General features: G+C 36.4%; 1 protein-coding gene across 2 annotated transcripts in view; it reads right to left on the reverse strand.

The window, feature by feature from the left end:
• brinp1 (bone morphogenetic protein/retinoic acid inducible neural-specific 1) overlaps nt 1-19,277 on the reverse strand; it is a 122,024-nt gene that overhangs the window by 26,352 nt on the left and 76,395 nt on the right. For both annotated transcript variants that reach the window (XM_016255822.1, XM_016255821.1), the window contains exon 5: nt 279-515. In XM_016255822.1, the coding sequence (XP_016111308.1) occupies nt 279-515 (237 nt within the window). The remainder of the gene's footprint in view (nt 1-278; nt 516-19,277) is intronic.

A 19,277-nucleotide genomic window follows, 5' to 3' on the forward strand; every position in this document is an offset into this window, starting at 1 on the left:
ACCATATAGTGTCTTCTTATTCTAATAAAATTTATTGAATAAATATATGCATTTACATGTAAGATGACACATACTGTACATTTAATAAAGTTAGCCAGTTTGTCAAAAATGTCCCCAATAATCATATAATTTTAAGGGGGGAAATATCCCTTAAAGAAAATCTTTATTTTTAGTCACTAGTTTAGGATTATTTTTCAGTTGTCTTTTTATCGTGGAAATTTGAATCCCGAAAAGTGTCCAGCTTTTTGGTGTTATAGAAATGGCCGCTCTAGTGTTACCTGAGTTTTCAAAGTCGTTGTAAGATGTTTCCCAAGTCTCAGCCATGCCGATGAGCGTGTTCTCCATAATCTGGAGGTCAGTGGTGGGACAGTTGCATTGTGGGAACTCATCGGCACACTGACAGATGCACTGACTGTTCTGGCAGACGTATTCTCCCTCCCCATTACACATGATGTAGCTGAGAGCTGACTGGACGAACTTCTCCTGCAGGTACTCAGGGAAAATGACCTGCAAACCTGAAAACGGGAAAGAGAATCAATGTTAAAGTCATTACAGACATCCAAAGACATTATTGATTTCACATCAGTGAGCAACAGGTAGAAAGTGCTGCAGATAGCCAACGACAGAAATTTCTTGATTTCACATTAAGCAGCGCATTGGCCCGTTCTGGATACGAGCACCTGATACATACCCGCATACATTATGGACCCTATGTAGAGCGTTTACAGTTCAGCTCCAGTAAATGAGCTTAGAATATTCTGCCGACAGTGACACTGAATCATGCTGTCGGAGAGCAGCGAGTTTGTTGTGAAAGTTTTGCCAGAGGTCCACTTGACTTTGAACTGTCCCCTCGGAGTGGGAGGACTTTACATAATGGAATAAAACGGAGGAGTGATTGATGTATTCTGTCGTGATCGGCTTCGGCTTATTTACCAGGGCTGTCATAATATCCTCCGCTCCGTGTGTGTGTGTGTGTGTGTGTGTGTTTGAGTGGGGGTCTGAATGCAAGCTTGTGTTAAATGCAATAGCAACACTACACCACGTAATAAACTTATGTGAATGATTCCTTAAATCATCAGCCTGTAAGTGACCAACTAGAACACCCAGGGCCCTAAGAAATCTGACATAATGTTTCCGCAAATACCGTTTCACTTTTTTTTCCTTTCAAATTTGGTAATTCCATTTTAATGGTTTAATTAAATGTTAATAATAAAACATTTATAATGAATGAATTCAATATATATATATATATATATATATACAGTATATATATATATATAAAGACACCTAAATGCCACTTCAGAAGCACTTTTGTGCCACTTTTACAGTGTAAATTTGCCATAAGTCAAAAACTAATACAGTGTTTTCTGTAAACATCAGTAAGGGAAATGCATTAGATATTCCTAAAGGACAAAAGTTTATTTTTATTTTTTTCCATATTTATCCATATTCCTTATCTTTTTTTTTTTTTTTTTATGATTTATGCAACATAACTACAGCACATCAGGAGACTCAATATATCCCACATGATTCAAAAATAAATCAAAAAGCCCTATAGAAAGAGCTATTGAGTTACATGGGGGCTTTCGTGTCAGAGAATGTATCGTTCTCTTAAATAAATAATAAATCATACCTCGAGCATCGACATAAAACATGGTAATGGAAGCTAGCCCTGATATAATACAGCATATCAATTTCTAATGGAAGGAAATGTGCAGCGTGCATACGGATAATTGCTTCATAGTAATTACACATTCTCTCTGTGAAGGATTGTGTTAGAGGTTATGTTGCCTTTATTTACCTTTACACGCACAAAAACACAGAAAACTTTCTGATATGACTTTTAAAAAATCATATAACTAAATAAATAAATAAAAGCATTAATGTGCATAAATAATTTGTTGTTACACAAATAACAGGTCTCACATTGACCAATCCTGAATGAGTACATTTAAAAAGCCATTTTGAAATGGCACATCAATTCATCCACCTTCATAATACACTTACTGATGTTTATTAATGTTCATACTGATGGATTTAAACAAACCGCTATCCCTGCGGTATGTATTAAACATTGCAGTACTCTGTTTATGCTACAGACTCGAATTATGTGTCAAATTGTCTTGTTGAAGAGAGGTGGGCTGTAACCTGTGATCATCCTTGTGAAAAAGAAGTGCACTTGATTACAATAAATGTGCACTTATAGTGTACTTTAAATGTTACAAGAATATTTTTGAAAAGCTGTATAATATTTCTGAATTAAAATTCCAATTAAGTGTGCTTAAAGAGAGAAACTTTTTTATTGCAATCTCAGATTAAAAGTTTTACTTTAAAATATCCCTTTGAAGAAATGTTTGATTCATATTTTTGTTGTGATTTACACTTTTATTTTGAGGTGTTGACTAACATACTAAAGCACATGTGAAGTAATCATTTTAATAAATACTTTTATAATTTTAGCTGTAGTGTATTATTCAATATTGCATTTAAAGTTAATATATTTTAAATGCATTACAATTGTGTAAAAGTTTCAATAGAAATACCATTAAAGTATATTTTAGTTTATTATAAATGCTTGTCAGCACATTCAGCAGTACTTTAACCATATTTCAAAGACAACAGAAGTAATTAAGAAATTACATACACTGTTAAAATAAATTAAACTGAAATCAATTTCATTTAATTGCAATTACCATGTAATTAAGTGTCCGAAAATGATGCATTCAGTTCATAGTTAAAAGGATAGTTGACCCAAAAATGTAAATTATGTCATTAATTACTCAGCCTCATGTCACCCCAAACCTGTAAGACCTTCGTTCATCTTCGGAACCCTAATTAAGATATTTTTGATGAAATCCGAGAACTCAGATCCTCGACAGGGTCCAAACACGTTCAAGGTCCAGAACAGTACCAAAAACATAGACAAAATTGCTTTAATTTTCAACCTTAATTTTATAAAGCTACGAGAACTCTTTTTGTGTGCAAAAAAACCCAAATAAATTAAAAAAATGACTTTATTCAACAATTCTTCACCCCTGAGTCACGCTCTGCCTCCATTATCGAGAGTACCACAACGTATTGCATTGCTTACGTGCAGATCAAAGCACGTGCATGTGTTGTTTTACTCTCCATAATGGCACTAGGGTGACATGGAGGAGAAGAATTGTTGAATAAAGTCAAAGTTATTTTCGTTTCTTTGCACACAAAAAGTATTCTCGTAGCTTCATAAAATTACAGTTGAACCACTGATGTCACATGGACTATTTTGGCAATATTTTTGGTACCTTTCTGGACCTTGAACATGTTTGGATCCTTGCTGTCTATATAGAGGGTCAGAAAGCTCTCGGATTCCATCAAAAATATCTTAATCTGTGTTACGAAGATGAATGGTCTCATGGGTTTGGAACAACATGAGGGTGAGTAATTAATGAGAGAATTCACATTTCTGGGTGAACTATCCCTTTAAGTACATTGTTTTATTATATTGGTAAATAATTATCTTTTTAAAAGTGTACTTCTTTTTCATAAGTTACTGCTTTTTCATACTTTGCATTGTGACTGGGTAAAAGATAAGCCCACAGACATCATAAAGACTTTTGAATGTAATCGACCATTCAGCAATGCAATGTAAGCAAAACACCTAACTCCAAAGCAACATCCTGGCATCGAGGCAGTTTTGCATAGGCCAGTGCAGAAAATGCATTTGTCATTTTCCCGGAAGTGAGCGGGGCATCTCTGAGCCACAGCATTGCAGAACAGTCAATGTGACAGACATGAGCTGCCATCAGAGTGCAGGACTGATCATCACAGTGGCTCGACTGTATGTCACTCCATCAGACTGACTGTGGAGCCCTGAGCCAATATTCATTTAGCTTGATGTATTTCTGCTCCTGCAACTATAATGTGATTTTTGGGAGAATCCAGATGGTGAGTTCATGGATGGGTGCAGCTCGACGACACTGGCGGTGTCAACAGCCCTGGGTTCACAATAACAGCCCCGACTCAACACACACGATCCCCATCTCCATTACTGAAACATTGCAGCATTGAGAGAGGGATTCCATGGCCTTTCTCTCTCCCCTATTATCATTTTATTAAACAACTCTGTCTGAAGTTTGTTTCATTCATGCTTAAATTTACAATTTATTTCATTGAGCCTATTTGAATATATCTGTGTTGGTAAAGGTGAATAAATTAAGCCCATTTTCCTCCAAAAAGTACCTTCACGCACAATAAATGTCCAGACTACGTCAAGATGATATATATATATATATATATATATATATATATATATATATATATATATATATATATATATATTGTATATATATCGAGGCAGTTTTGCATAGGCCAGTGCAGAAAATGCATTTGTCATTTTCCCGGAAGTGAGCGGGGCATCTCTGAGCCACAGCATTGCAGAACAGTCAATGTGACAGACATGAGCTGCCATCAGAGTGCAGGACTGATCATCACAGTGGCTCGACTGTATGTCACTCCATCAGACTGACTGTGGAGCCCTGAGCCAATATTCATTTAGCTTGATGTATTTCTGCTCCTGCAACTATAATGTGATTTTTGGGAGAATCCAGATGGTGAGTTCATGGATGGGTGCAGCTCGACGACACTGGCGGTGTCAACAGCCCTGGGTTCACAATAACAGCCCCGACTCAACACACACGATCCCCATCTCCATTACTGAAACATTGCAGCATTGAGAGAGGGATTCCATGGCCTTTCTCTCTCCCCTATTATCATTTTATTAAACAACTCTGTCTGAAGTTTGTTTCATTCATGCTTAAATTTACAATTTATTTCATTGAGCCTATTTGAATATATCTGTGTTGGTAAAGGTGAATAAATTAAGCCCATTTTCCTCCAAAAAGTACCTTCACGCACAATAAATGTCCAGACTACGTCAAGATGATATATATATATATATATGTATATATATATATATACTGTATATATATATATAGTGTCATGAAAATTTTTGTGCATATTTGTCACACTTAAAAGATTCAGATCATCAAACACATTTTTATATTACACAAAGATAATGCATGTGAATACAAAATGCAGTTTTTAAATAATGATTTAATTTATTAAGGGAAAAAAGCTATCCAAACCTACCTGGGCCTACGTGAAAAAAAATTATTGCCCCCTTCTGTTAAATCATAAAAGAACTGTGATTAACCACATTATTTTAGAAAGCTGAGAAAGCACATTTTTTACTAGCCACACCCAGGCCTGATTACTGTCAGACCTGTTGAATCAAGAAATCACTTAAATAGAACCTGTCTGACAAAGTGAAGCATGCTTAAAGAGCAACATCATGTCACGATCTAAAGAAGTTCAAGAACAGACGAGAAACAAAATAGTTGACATGTATCAGTCTGGAAAGGGTTATGAAACCATTTCTAAGGATTTGGGACTCCAGCGAACCATGGTCAGAGCCATTATCCACAAATGGAGAAAACTTGGAACAGTGGTGAACCTTCCCAGGAGTGGCCGGCCTACCAAAATTACTCCAAGAGCGCAAGGACGACTCATCCAGGAGGTCATAAAAGAACCCAGAACAACATCTTAAGAACTGCAGGCCTCACTTGCCTCAATTAAGGTTCACGATAAAACAATAAGAAAGAGACTGGGCAAAAATGGCATCCATGGGAGAGTTCCAAGGCAAAAGTCATTGCTGCCCTAAAACGAACACAAAGGCTCATTTCACATTTGCCAAAAAATTTCTTGATTATCCCCAAGACTTTTGGGTAAATATTCTGTGGACTGATGAGACATGCACTTGGGTTATACAGCAGGACAATGATCCCAAACACACCAACAAGTCCACCTCTTAACGGCTCAAGAAAAACATAATTAAGGTTTTGGAGTGGCCAAGTCAAAGTCCGGACTTAAATCCGATCGAGATGCTGTGGCATGACCTTAAACGGTCCTTTCATGCGCAAACCCTCCAATGTGGCTGAATTAAAACAATTCTGCAAAGAAGAGTGGGCCAAAATTCCTCCACAGCGATGTGAAAGACTCATTGCCAGTTATCGCAAACACTTGATTGCAGTTGTTGCTGCCAGCCAGTAATTAGATTTAGAGGGCAATTACTTTTTCACGTAGTACCAGGCAGGTTTGGACAGCTTTTATTTCCCTTAATAAATGAAATCATACGAGATGCTGTGGCATGACCTTAAACGGTCCTTTCATGCGCAAACCCTCCAATGTGGCTGAATTAAAACAATTCTGCAAAGAAGAGTGGGCCAAAATTCCTCCACAGCGATGTGAAAGACTCATTGCCAGTTATCGCAAACACTTGATTGCAGTTGTTGCTGCAAAGCAGTAATTAGATTTAGAGGGCAATTACTTTTTCACGTAGTACCAGGCAGGTTTGGACAGCTTTTTTCCCTTAATAAATGAAAACATTATTTCAAAACTGCATTTTGTATTTACTCGGGCTATATTTGTGTAATATTAAAATTTGTTTGATGATCTGAATATTTTAAGTGTGACAAATATGCAAAATTTTAAAAATCAGGAAGAGGGCAAAAACATTTGCAAGGCACTGTATATATATATATATATATATATATATATATTTTTTATTATTATTTATTTATTTTTTTTGTGCTAAATATGTCCTATGTTTTTAGTAAGTTCCATGTTTCATTACTGAGCTTCACTTGTTTATAGGATTCACCTCTTACCACTTAATTTTCACACTTTCATTCTTGCAAACACTGCAGGATGATTGCAAAATCTCACTTCATTCAGCTGATGTGAAAAACAGTCCTCGTACCAGACAAACATAGTGTGTGAAGAGCAATCAGGTGTAAAAATACTAATGAGGGCCTGCGGATGCTGAGAGAGGCAGGTTTCATCAGATCGTCACACATATTCTCAGACTGTGTCCACAACCAAAGTCATCAAACATGAATGATGGCAGACTACCACAGAGTTTAATGGGCTAAAACTTCAGATAAAACAGGGCACAATTTATCAGTTCAGTCTTGCATTTCAACCCGTCAAAAACCAGCCATTCTCCCTGTAGCTGAGCACCTAAATTGCAGGTCTAGTTTATTTAATTGCATCCCATACATCATTCAGCAGTAAGAAGATGTTGGGTGCATGTTATTAAAGTCTGTCTGCCCTGGATTTCATCATAAACTCAGCATCCATTTAGACTAATCTTTGTTGTATTTGTACATTCCGTACAATTGCATTTCTATTCGCAGGTAATATCTCTGTTTTACTTTAATATGATCCATTTCGGTCCAGGGCTGGTCTCGATACCTCCTAAATATCAACCAATAAATGCATTTCCTCTTAAGGTCTGAACTATTGATCAGCTCTCGCATGTGCCCTTTATTCAGGTGAGAAGCATGTTATCTAAATGTTAAACTTCGTCCATGGGACTTGGCCTTGACTGTTCTGCTATTTTTACAGCATTTAAATCGGGCCTGACTTTAGCATTCACAGGCTCCTGGCAACGGCGCGGATTGTGATGCCACAGTCCGCCTCATAAGCAAGGGTTTCATCAAAGATTAATTAAGCATCGTATGCCCCCAAATTCACAAAATAATCATTACCTAATGCACTGATGGAGTGAGAGGCATTACTTGAATAAGGTGTTAAATTATGGCTCAGTTCCTGTTAAAAATCACATTAAAAATGAACCTTATGAACCACCCTTCCCTTGACTGTGTAATCACACTGAGTGGATGCTATGGTTGGCTCTTTTAAAGGGTCATAGCTTTATAACAGTGCACTGCACTTTGTAAAGAAAAGCAGCCCACTCGTTTAATGCCGTGAAATAAAATACGCCACATATGACTTTGGCTCCAGTGACAGTAACGTTAGTCTGAAAATCAGTAATGTAGATCAGATCAGTGGCAATGTTTCCTTGTCCTCCCCTGAAATGGCATAATAAAATAAATGGCTTTTTAACCAGTGCAATCAACCTCAGGTGAATGCTTTTATGTTGACCATTGGAACATTTGTATTTATTTATTTTTTATCAATTTTGTGCCACTAGTTCCTTGAGTATTCATTAATCAGTAACTTGTTGGTGCTGCTGAAATGCCAATGAGAGCCACTTTAGAACCACATAGTAAAAGTTTGATTGGAAACATAAACCAGCTTCTCAGCACATTAACTTCCAACCTAAGCTCATTAGAAAACCATCAGCACTTCAAAAACTTACCTATACACACAATTCACAAACAACACTAATTGCAGTAAAACAGCAACAAAATTGTATTAATTTTCACACAAATTATGATGACAGGACTGACTATTGATTAATATAGACTTTATTTCATGTTTTTCCTTGCACAACACTATGTTAGGAGCTCAAAACACATAACCAGCTCAGTATAGCTTTTCTAGTAAAGTAAACTTGCTCGGTAGCGCACCCGGTATAGCATTGCACACCACTCTGGTGAAACACGAGTCACAATAAAAAAGTTCAAATACTTGTAGAAGCAACATAAAATCACATGGCTGGTTTTGTAAATGTATTTTATCTCAGTAGTGGCGAGTCCCTGCTCGTGGTGCCGACATTATTTTGCAGGTCCATTTTTTGGTCACACTTTAATTTGGGTGGTTGTTAAATTTAGGTATGGGGTGAGATTAAGGGATCTAAAATATGATCATGCAGAATAAGGCATCCGTATGTGCTTTATAAGTACTAACAAACAGCCAGTATGCTACTTATATGTATACTGAAACGTCACAATAGGAAATAAGTAAAACAAATACACTCACTCCTCTAGTCTCTTCAAGCTGCTATCAGCATGTATGATACAATCAATACTACTAATTTAGCATAAACTCCAGCAAAGACATGAGAATATTGCACAAGGTTTAAAAATGACTAATACAACAAGTGTCAGTATAGTATCTTTCAAAAGAGACTGCCAGAAAGTTCAAAAAGTAGGTAACAACTATAAAGACAGAAAATTACTTACAGATATTGCCTGGCTAATGAGGAACACTGCTGTCTAAAGGGTAAAGCAGAAATTGCACTATGCACCAAATTGCAGGCTGACGCATGAGAGTGAGCTGCTGAAACACTGAGGACCGACACACACTAGAATTACAGGCTGATCTCTGGTCAGTTCTAACCACAGGTTACTTATTTATCTGTTTGCAACAGGAGGCAGGTTTCAGGATAAGAGCATCAAGTTGTATGCATGTGTGTATGTATGTACTTTGCAGTAAGCAAAATAGCTTTGCTCCAAAAACGTACTGAAATAGGTATGTTCCGTGAAGCATCTGACAGACACAATTCAAAATTGAAGTGCATTGGTGCCCATCCTTTTTTTAAGCAGCTTTGGTTCCATTATTATTATTATTATTATTATTATTATTATTATTATTATCACGACCAATCAGAGAATCACGTCAAGCAAATTGCATTTACAGAGTGTAACACAAATTTGGGTGATTGATTAGTTATTACTGTAATTAGACTGAACTATTTAAACCTTTCAGTATCGAGTGATATGCATTCATAGTTGACATTCATAGTACGACTTGAATGATGTTTTCTTTATCACAATGCATTCTAAAATTGCCCTGTCTATGAAATATGTAAATTTGGCCCAAAAAGGTATCTTGGAAGGCAGCACAGTCATACTGGCAACATTTTATAAAAGTTAAAAGTCCTGGTTGTGGGAAAACGCTCTAGGATTTGAACAGAGCTTTTGTGTTATGCAGACTTACGACATAATTCTGAAAGTCTCTTGTAAAAATTACATTTTTGGATTTTCTATATACCATATGCAGTATTTAAGATGCTAAAATGTCACACCGAGCTGAAATTCTTCATGAGATCTGCTAACGGTATCCAGATGCAACATTGCATGATTGTTGCAGTCATTACACAGCCAGTATGAAGTCACAGAATCTATTTGAGAACTAATTTTCGAAACCTGCAACCGTTTGAAATGCAAATCAATACACCTTTACGTCAGCTCAGAGTACTGTTAGAGTTGCATTGTAAATAAACGCAGAGTTGAAAGGATGGTGATATCAAGCTGTCGCAAGCATCAGAAAACTAAAACCGAATCAATATAAAAACAGAACGTCTTGAAATTGCTTTGGAGGATGAGGGCTAAGAAAATATATTTACTGTCAGGGCCGGTCTCAAGGAGGAGGGAAATGGCTGATTTATCAGCCCCACTAGTCCAAATAGAAACTCACTCTTGATTGACCACCTCAGATTGAGAGCTGACCTCAGGGTCAGCCAGGAAGGATTTCATCAGCCCACTGGATGCCTGGCAACCCGGAGAGCCAAATATAAGGATAGTGGCATCAATCTTTTAAATGATGTACCATTACAGAAGAGCTATGCCCAGCGCCTGAGCGTTTATAAGGGGAATGATCTTCAGCGACTGTGCCACATCAGTCTGACGCTCTCGCCACCGCAGTTAAACGTGATTGGATTGTCCGTCATACTGCTCTGATTGTGTTTCGATCTGTATGGCTTAACAAACCGAACAACAGAGTCTCTGATTATTGTGCAGTGTGAAGCTCCTCCATCCATCCGTTTGCATCTACGGTGCTCATGCGCATTTAAGAGGAAACTCTGCATCTCTCGATCTTCCGAAAAAAAAAACAATTATTAAAGTAAAACTGCAAACCAGCTCCTTCTGAAATCCTTGAAAATCAATACATGACCGCATTTCCATTTGTGAAAAAAAAAAATAGCTTCACCAAGGCTGAGTTTATTTGATCAAAAATAAATTTAAAAAACAGTACTATTGAGAAATATTATTACAATTTAAAATAAATACATTATTTGTGTATTCCCTGTGATTTAAAGGGGTCAAATGATGCGATTTCAAGTTTCCCTTTCTCTTTGGAGTGTTACAAGCTGATTGTGCATAGATAAGATCCTTAAAGTTGCAAAGACTTAAGTCTCAAAACCAAAGAGATATTCTTTATCAAAGTTAAGACTCTGCCACGCCCCCCTAAAACGGCTCGTTCTAACACGCCCCCACATATCTACCTCACTATGTGGAAATATTTGCATAATGCCGCACAAATGTTCACGCAAAGAAAGAAGGTGTGGTTTCAGTAACCGCAGTTAGTGTTGAAGCAGCCATGTCAGGGAGACCCTGTGTGTTTCTAGGCGGAAGCAAAAGTACTTTATTTGGCCTTCCGAAAGTAGATGCATTTAGGAATCTTTAAGATTACTTACAACAGAACAGCAATGCATTTTATGGACAACCGTTTCGTGAACCTAAGAGAGAAGGTAATTCTAACTTTGCTATGAAAATCTGGAGCTTCTGAATCAGCTACTGTTTTGTTGTTAGTTTAAGTATTTGCTATTGACTGTTCAAATGCGGAGTTTTGCGCATCGTGTGTCTGTGTGCGTGTGTGTGTGTGTGAGAGAGCGGGAGCGAGCCAGAGAGAGAGAGAGAAAGAGAGAGAGAAAGAGCGAGAGCGAGCCAGAGAGAGAGAAAGAGCGAGAGCGAGCCAGAGAGAGAGAGAGAGAGAGAGAGAGAGAGAGAGAGAGACACATCACAGTGGAGTCAGCTGTCTTAACCGTGGCTTGTGTACTGCAAACACATATTCATCACTGTGTCTGTCACGAGACTTTGTTCCCCTTTCGGGCTCTGTCTTTACATTTATTTTGAAAGAGGAAGCTCACGATTATGGTTAGGGGCGTTACATTTCCGATGAGTCCTTGAGGTGTTCGGCCAATCACAATGGACTGGGTCAGCTGGCCAATCAGAGCAGACTGCGCTTGTCGGAAGGAGGGACTTTGTAGAAAACGAAGCGTTTGAGAGAGGCGGGGCATAGAGGACTTACAATAATGTACAGTATTTTAAAAAAAATGTGTTTTTTTAACATTAAAGCATGTCAACATATTCTGTTACACCAAATACACAAAATAATGATCTTTAAAAAAGCATCATATGACCCCTTTAAGCTAAATTTTCAGAATAATTACAGTGTCACATAATTCTTAACAAATAATTCAGATTTGCTGCTCAATTACTGTTGCTGCTCAGGTATTAATAATGGTCCTATCTATCTATCTATCTATCTATCTATCTATCTATCTATCTATCTATCTATCTATCTATATATCTATCTATCTATCTATCTATCTATCTATCTATCTATCTATCTATCTATCTATCTATCTATCTATCTATCTATCTCTCTGTCTGTCTACCTATCATCTATCTATCTATCTATTAGGATGACTTTTGAATGGTCATTTGACACTGAAGACAGGAGTAATGATGTAGAAAATTCAGGTTTGATCGCATCAATGAATTATGTTTTACACTATGGTCACATAGAAAACAATTATTTTAAATTGTAATAATATTTCACAATTGTGCTATATTTTCAAACAAACAAATGCAGTTTTGGAACAAAAAAAAAAAAAAAAAGATAAAACAAATCTTACATAGTCAAAACTTCTGACCGACTGCATAAGAGGACAATCAATGATAATAATAATAATAATAATTCAAAATGCTAATATAAAATAAGACACCAGAAACGTTTCCCAGAATTTATGGCCATGTCATTTCCGTCAGCCTTTTCCTGAGAAAGACATTGATCTGGTCACCTCGAAAGACAAATAATTTTTCATCACGTTGTCTCTTCAAACCCAGACATATTTTCCATCCACAATTTATCACTGACAGACTTCATTGTGCATATGTCCTAATTGAGTTGTTTCGTGTTTATTCATTTGTTTGCCAAATGTTTGCCAATCTTCTGAAGAAAGCGAGAGTGGCAGAGAGAGAGCGAGAGAGAGAGTATGAAGATGAGTATGTAATCCATCAAGCAGCAGATGAATTGCCTGTGGGGCTATTTAATTTATTTTCACTCCACTTCTTTGAAAACTGTTGGCTCAGGCTATTCTAATGTATTCATAAATCTTCCAGGATGGGCTTATGGCTCCGGCAAGAACACAACGGGTGTGTATGAAAGAGAGAAACAAAACAAGCGGCAACAAAAAGCAACTTTCTTTCCTTTCTCTGCTCGTGGATTCATTACAATGTGCTGTCAAAAGCCTCTTAAGAGCCTTGTGTCTATCAGAGAGAAAATACGGTGTGAATTAACCAATAAACGGCTCGCTTTAACTACAACTGCTTAGAAATGCATTCCCCTTGAGCTCATGTTATTTATTGGTCCCAAATGGTGTCTTTATCCAAATCGATATCCTAAAGTTACTGATGTTACCAGTTGAGAACACTAGGAGAATAAAAAGGGAATAGGTCAATTCAGCTTCAAAATGTAAAAAAAAAAAATGCATAAGTAAATTAAAACCTGTTTTAAGGACCATTATAACCAAATTGAAATAGCTGCAATTAATTTTACATTTGAGTTTTTGTTGTTGTTTTCATAATTCTCATTATACTTAATCATGAGTCTAATTTTTTTAATGCAATTTAGTTTTCTATTCATTTAAATCAGCATAAATTAAAAGCAGTACCAGTTGTTATGGATGTCATGATGAAAATTGCAAAAACATGAATGGTCCTAAAAATAGGCTTCGATTTCTTTGTGTAATATTTTATAAGCTTCACCCACAGAGACTGGAAACAAAGTGCAAGTTTTTCCAACTTTTAATTAGTAATACTGGAAGATGCAAACACAACCATCTGTTGCGGGTTATACAACAAATCAGTTGCGAGTTGAGTCTCACATGCGCCATTTGTGTGACGCGCATGTCTCTGGCGATGTACGGCATTGCAAATCACATCCATATCAGTTATATTGCGCCTTAGCAGGGAGCTGCATATGTAGGTTGTAGGGCTGATTTTACTCATGTTCACAAATATGAATATTTATTTTGCTCATGGTTTGTTTATTTATTTGTTATTTTTTTCCTGAGAACAATCATGCTGTGCTGTGAAATGTGTTTAACTGCTGCTGTCATAAATAAATTAAATACATGCATTACGATCTTGCTAGATTATCTACTGCTTTTGAAAAGTGTCATTTGAGCTGCGCTTAATAAAAATAAATAAACAGACTTGGTGTTGCTTTGATAGTTGATTTCCCTTCATTTATTTAGTCTAAATCAAGTGAGGAAACCGTATCACACTGTGCAGTTTGATGCATTAACCATTAGCCTTCTCATCAACTGTTTAACACTATTTTCCTTATGAATCGATTTATTCCAATAGAGAAAGACATTTACAGGAATATTTTCCCTCAGTTGATGATTACATGTTGTTCAGGTAATGACACGTTTCTTATATCTTTAAGAATCAGTCTTTAAGTATTCCCATTTTTATTTATTTCAGTGTTTTACGCACATCACCATTATCCTCATCTAACATAAGTTAACAAGCAAGCTTGTTGTTTGAAAGGCATTTAGAGTTACAGTAGGTTTGGTTTGGATCTTGATTAAAGAAAGAAGAGATGAAATTGTTTGAAGGTGAAATGAAGTTCGCAGCTTTTAGTATGATTTAGTGCCTTACTGAACTGCATCTCTAGTTTTTAGTTATAAACTCACAGAAATGTGCTGAAAACAGTGATTCTCGGTAAAGGACAAAGGGATATTGAAATATCAAATGTTATGCAATAGGAAAAATTAAAAAAAATAAAAATCAACGTATCCCCACCACTATAATTTTCTACAAATAACTTCTGTGGAACAAAATCATAAAGCTTCCGTTCATCTTGAAACTTTTACAGGAGCGAAAGAGAGGAAAAATCAATATATCAATACTTCAAAAATAATGCATTTTAAAGCCTCTGCAGTGAGGCATTTCTCTTTTATTTGCATCTGTGGCCACTGGCAGCAGGTGTAGGAGAATCAGCTTCTGCTTTCACTGCCAAATCACATATATGAGCAAAATATCCTGAAGTACATATTCAATATGCATTAACAGTGTTAATGGGAAATAGGAGTGATAAAAACATTACAATAATCCACAAGTAATCCAGTCCATCAATTAATGTATTGCGATGCCAAAAGCAGTGTGTTTGTAATAACAAATCCATCATTAAGATGTTTTTAACGTCAAACCATAACCCATAATAATGCTTCCTCCAGTGAAAAGGTGGTCTGGTCTGAATCAGGAGAGATATGTGCATAGATCAAGCACTGTTTATAAGCCAAAACAGTCCAAAATGGCTCAAAACAAGTATGTGGATGAATTTTGATGTGAGAGATAACAGGACTGGAAGAAGTGTTATTATGGATTGCGAACTTGAATTTTAGCAATGGTTTGAAGTTAAAATTTTTTTGATGGATTTGTTTCTTACAAAAATGGATTCACAAGACGTTAATTGATGGACTGGAGTGGTATGGATTACTTGTGCATTATTGTGATGTTTTTATCAGCTCATTCTGACGGCACCCATTCACCGCAGATGATACATTGGTGAGCAAGGGATGGAATGCTAGATTTCTCCAAAGAAACAAATTTAGGATGGCCTAAGGGGAAGTCAATTTTCAGAAATATTAGCAAAGAGCTCATGCCATGACATATCGATCTTCTCTTGGTCACATTGCAGGTCAAAGCTCACCAAACTTATACTTTGGAATAGTGAAATGTGAAACTTCTTCACATGATCCTGCATTTCTGGTCTCTAGCGTATGTGAATAAATAAATACAAATAAAAAAATCTTCAATGAAACATAAAGTATTCCTTAAATCCCACACCAAAATCTCATGTATATTTCATAGTTATATAATCAGCTAATTAGCATCTTGCAGTTCTTGTTTGCTTAGCTCATGACTGAGACGACATGTTCAAGTAAACTAGTCTAATGACATCAGACTGAGAAATATATTCCTCATCATACTGTAATACTTCCAAATCTCATGAAAGCATGAGTTCCTTCTGTTTTAAGATTTAAATATTTCTCATTAAAATACACTGTGCACCAACAAATTTCCCATTCGCGACCAAAACAACTTCACATTTGTGTTGCATTTCCAGCATCTCCATAGCAACAGCTGTTCTCCGTCACTCTCTGGAAATCAAACTCCATCCCGTGACCTCAGACCAGGCCTGAGCAGCGATCTGTCTCCAGGCCTGGAAACCCCGGCGGGTCTGGACTGGGTCTCCAATGCTGGGACTCTGCGCCGGTCTGCATCTGGCTGTCTTCGGGGCAGGAATGATCTCTCTGACCAGCCATTCACCCCTCTGGCCTCTCCATTCACCGGATGCCTGTTTGAATAGCCTGTTCCCCAGGCCATACTGTTATCACTGACTGAAGCATGCTGGGATAGCGCTAACACAAGCCATATAATGTCAGATGAATAGAGAGTGTGCAAGAACACGGCTGGAAAAAATGAGCAGGCTGGCCTGACGTGAACGTGTGGATTGATGAATCAATACGTCATGCTTCTCTGGTGGAACATTAGCATTCTCAGCCAGACAGCAGTAAACATGCCTGCGATATTCAATCGGCCCGGGTCACAGTGCACTGTATTTCAACAAAACGTGTTTTCTTCATTCACAGCAGTCATATAGACAGTGCTAGCAAAGATCACTTACTGTGTTATAATATTATACATATATAATATTATACATATAATACTGAATCTTTTTCATATGATCGAATCATTATGCATTCTTAATAAAGCTCAAAGCCTTTGTATATGTTGCTGTTCAGTTGAAATTACATTAATATATTCGAGATGTCCAAATCTACATGATTTCATAATCATCTAGGGTCATCTGAATGACCAGTTAATTAGTTCACAGGCTTGTGATTTCACAGTCTGTGCAAATATCAAAATGTAAGTTATTGCTGTGATTAAAGCTGAAGTTTCAGCATCATTACTCCAGTCTTCAATGTCACATGATCCTTCAGAAATCCTTCTAAATGCTGATTTGCTGCTCAAGAAATTATTATCAATGTTGAAAACAGTTGTGCTGCCGAATATATTTGTGGAAACGGATTTAAATAAATAAATATTTACTCATTCTTAACTATGTTCATGTTGCTTGCAAAACTTATTATATGACAAAACAAGAAAAATGACTGCTTTTGAATGACTGTTAATGAACCTTTTTGCCCCCATTATTAGTTACAATATCTTACTGATCGTCCACTAGTCAACTACAAGGTTGTTTTAGACTGTCTAGCTGACCAGACGGTCATCATATCGTTACATCTCAAACCTGACTTTGTCTGCAGTACACTGTGTAATTAAAAGTGTGAATGTTTTGTCATTTCATTCTCAGCTGTAGTTTGTGCCGTCAGTGCTGCTCCGTTCAACCGTCACACTAGTGAAACTCAGGCTTAAGTAATGAAACGAAGACTCGCCGGTGGCATTGTGGTCTGAAGGTCAGTGTGCTCTGACTCGGTTCCAGGGCACAATTACGGTTTAATCTGGTGGAGACGTCACACGATGGGCAAAATGTGGCCACGGAGGGATGCAGTGATTTCCTCACACACTGCAGCACAGAAATCTAACATTTATTTCAAAATCAGAAAATCAAAGATAACTGCAGGAGCAGACGAGAGCGGCTGATTAGTGAGTGTCTGTGATGTCGACACGATGGCAAAGTTGATTTTATTGCGTTTGGAAATGTAACAGCATGTCATTAGCACGCTCTGTCAGATATCCCGAGGCAAAGTCACTCGACTCCTGTCTTTCTCTGAATGAGAACAAGAAAAACTACAAGAAAAACTGCCTGTTCTGTAAAGCGTTTGGAAGCTGTGTAAATATTTAAGCAATATCGCGCACACACAGTTCCGCTGTTGTGATGAATATCAGCACGATTGTGATCGGGCTGTGGTTGATCATTATATTCAGTACCAGAAAGAGAGAGAGAGAGAGAGAGAGAGAGAGACAACAACAACAAACACAAATAAATAAATACATATTATCTTACATAATTTTGCTTCAGGTCAAATTTTCCTGTCAGTAATACTGTAATAATAATAATTAATAATAATAATAATAATAATAATAATAATAATAACAATAGTTGTTGTTGTTCTTCTTTTTATTCATTCATGCATTAAACTGATCAACAGTGACAGTAAGGACATGAATAATTTTGCAATAGATTTCTTTTTTTAAAATAAATGCTGCTATTCTGAACTTTCTATTCATCAAAGAATCCTGAAAAATAAATAATAAATAATCATGGTTTTCACAATGTATTTTTATTTATTTATTTAACATTGATAATAATCAGAAATGTTCCTTGAGCAGCAAATCAGCATATTAGAATAATTTCTGAAGGATCATGTGACACTGAAGAGTGAAGACTGGAGTAATGATGCTGAAAAGTCAACTTTGATCACAGCAATAAATACATTTGAATATATATATTCACACAGAAAATAGATATTTGAAATAGTAATAATATTTCACAATATTCCTGAACATTTCATCAAATTATTGGTGAGCATAAGAAACGTATTTCAAAATATCTCCTCGACCTCAAACTTTTGACTGGTAGTGTATATACTACAGTGTAGTTTGATTTATCAACTATTTGTAAAATGGCCTTTCAATGAGGTCAAAGCTGCTTTTATAAACCTAGTGAAAAATAAATATACTTAAATGTATTTGAAATACATTTATTTCATGCTAAGTATACTACAAATACATTTTCATTTGTATGTACTTAATACAATGTCCTGCAATTGTACTTTTAGTATACTAAACAGGTATACTTAAAGTCTGCTAAATTGGAACAACTAAGTTTGCACTTAATGCACTTTCATTGTACAGAAGTAGTGCTGAAGTACAATTAAATATATACTTAGTATGTTTTATTGTGCTAAAGTAGAACTATTGCAAGTATACTTCTGGTACACAGATATTTTGTATTTAAAGGCCGATATTATTAAAAGATCATACAATCCTCATCAAAAGTGACATTAAAATACATTTTAGACTTAATATTAAGAAAGTGCATTGTGCACAAGTAGTATGCTAAGTAAAGTTTAATTATTATTATTATTTTTATATATCAGTAACTCTCAAGTTATCTGTCAGTAAATATGTTAATAGATTTGAACTACGTAGTATGAAATAAATGTATTTTAAATATATTACTTTTTTACTAGGCGAAACGTGGATCAAGCTGTGAAAGAGAAGTGTGGTGCAGTTTCAGATCGTGATATAATTTTGATGCGCCACAGTGTTGGATTGTGGCATGTATTGTGATGAGGGAGTTGCTGATACCCAGGCCTAATATTGAGTAAGTGACATTTCAGACACGATATGGCCAGATATTGAGTATTTTTGCTGCAACAGAAATAGTTCCAAAACAGCAGTGAGCACAGACCGCAAAACTGTGAAACGCTCTAGTGC

Source organism: Sinocyclocheilus grahami, unplaced genomic scaffold (assembly GCF_001515645.1).
Source record: "Sinocyclocheilus grahami isolate Dianchi unplaced genomic scaffold, SAMN03320097.WGS_v1.1 scaffold1371.1, whole genome shotgun sequence".
NCBI classification, from domain to species: Eukaryota; Metazoa; Chordata; class Actinopteri; order Cypriniformes; family Cyprinidae; genus Sinocyclocheilus; species Sinocyclocheilus grahami.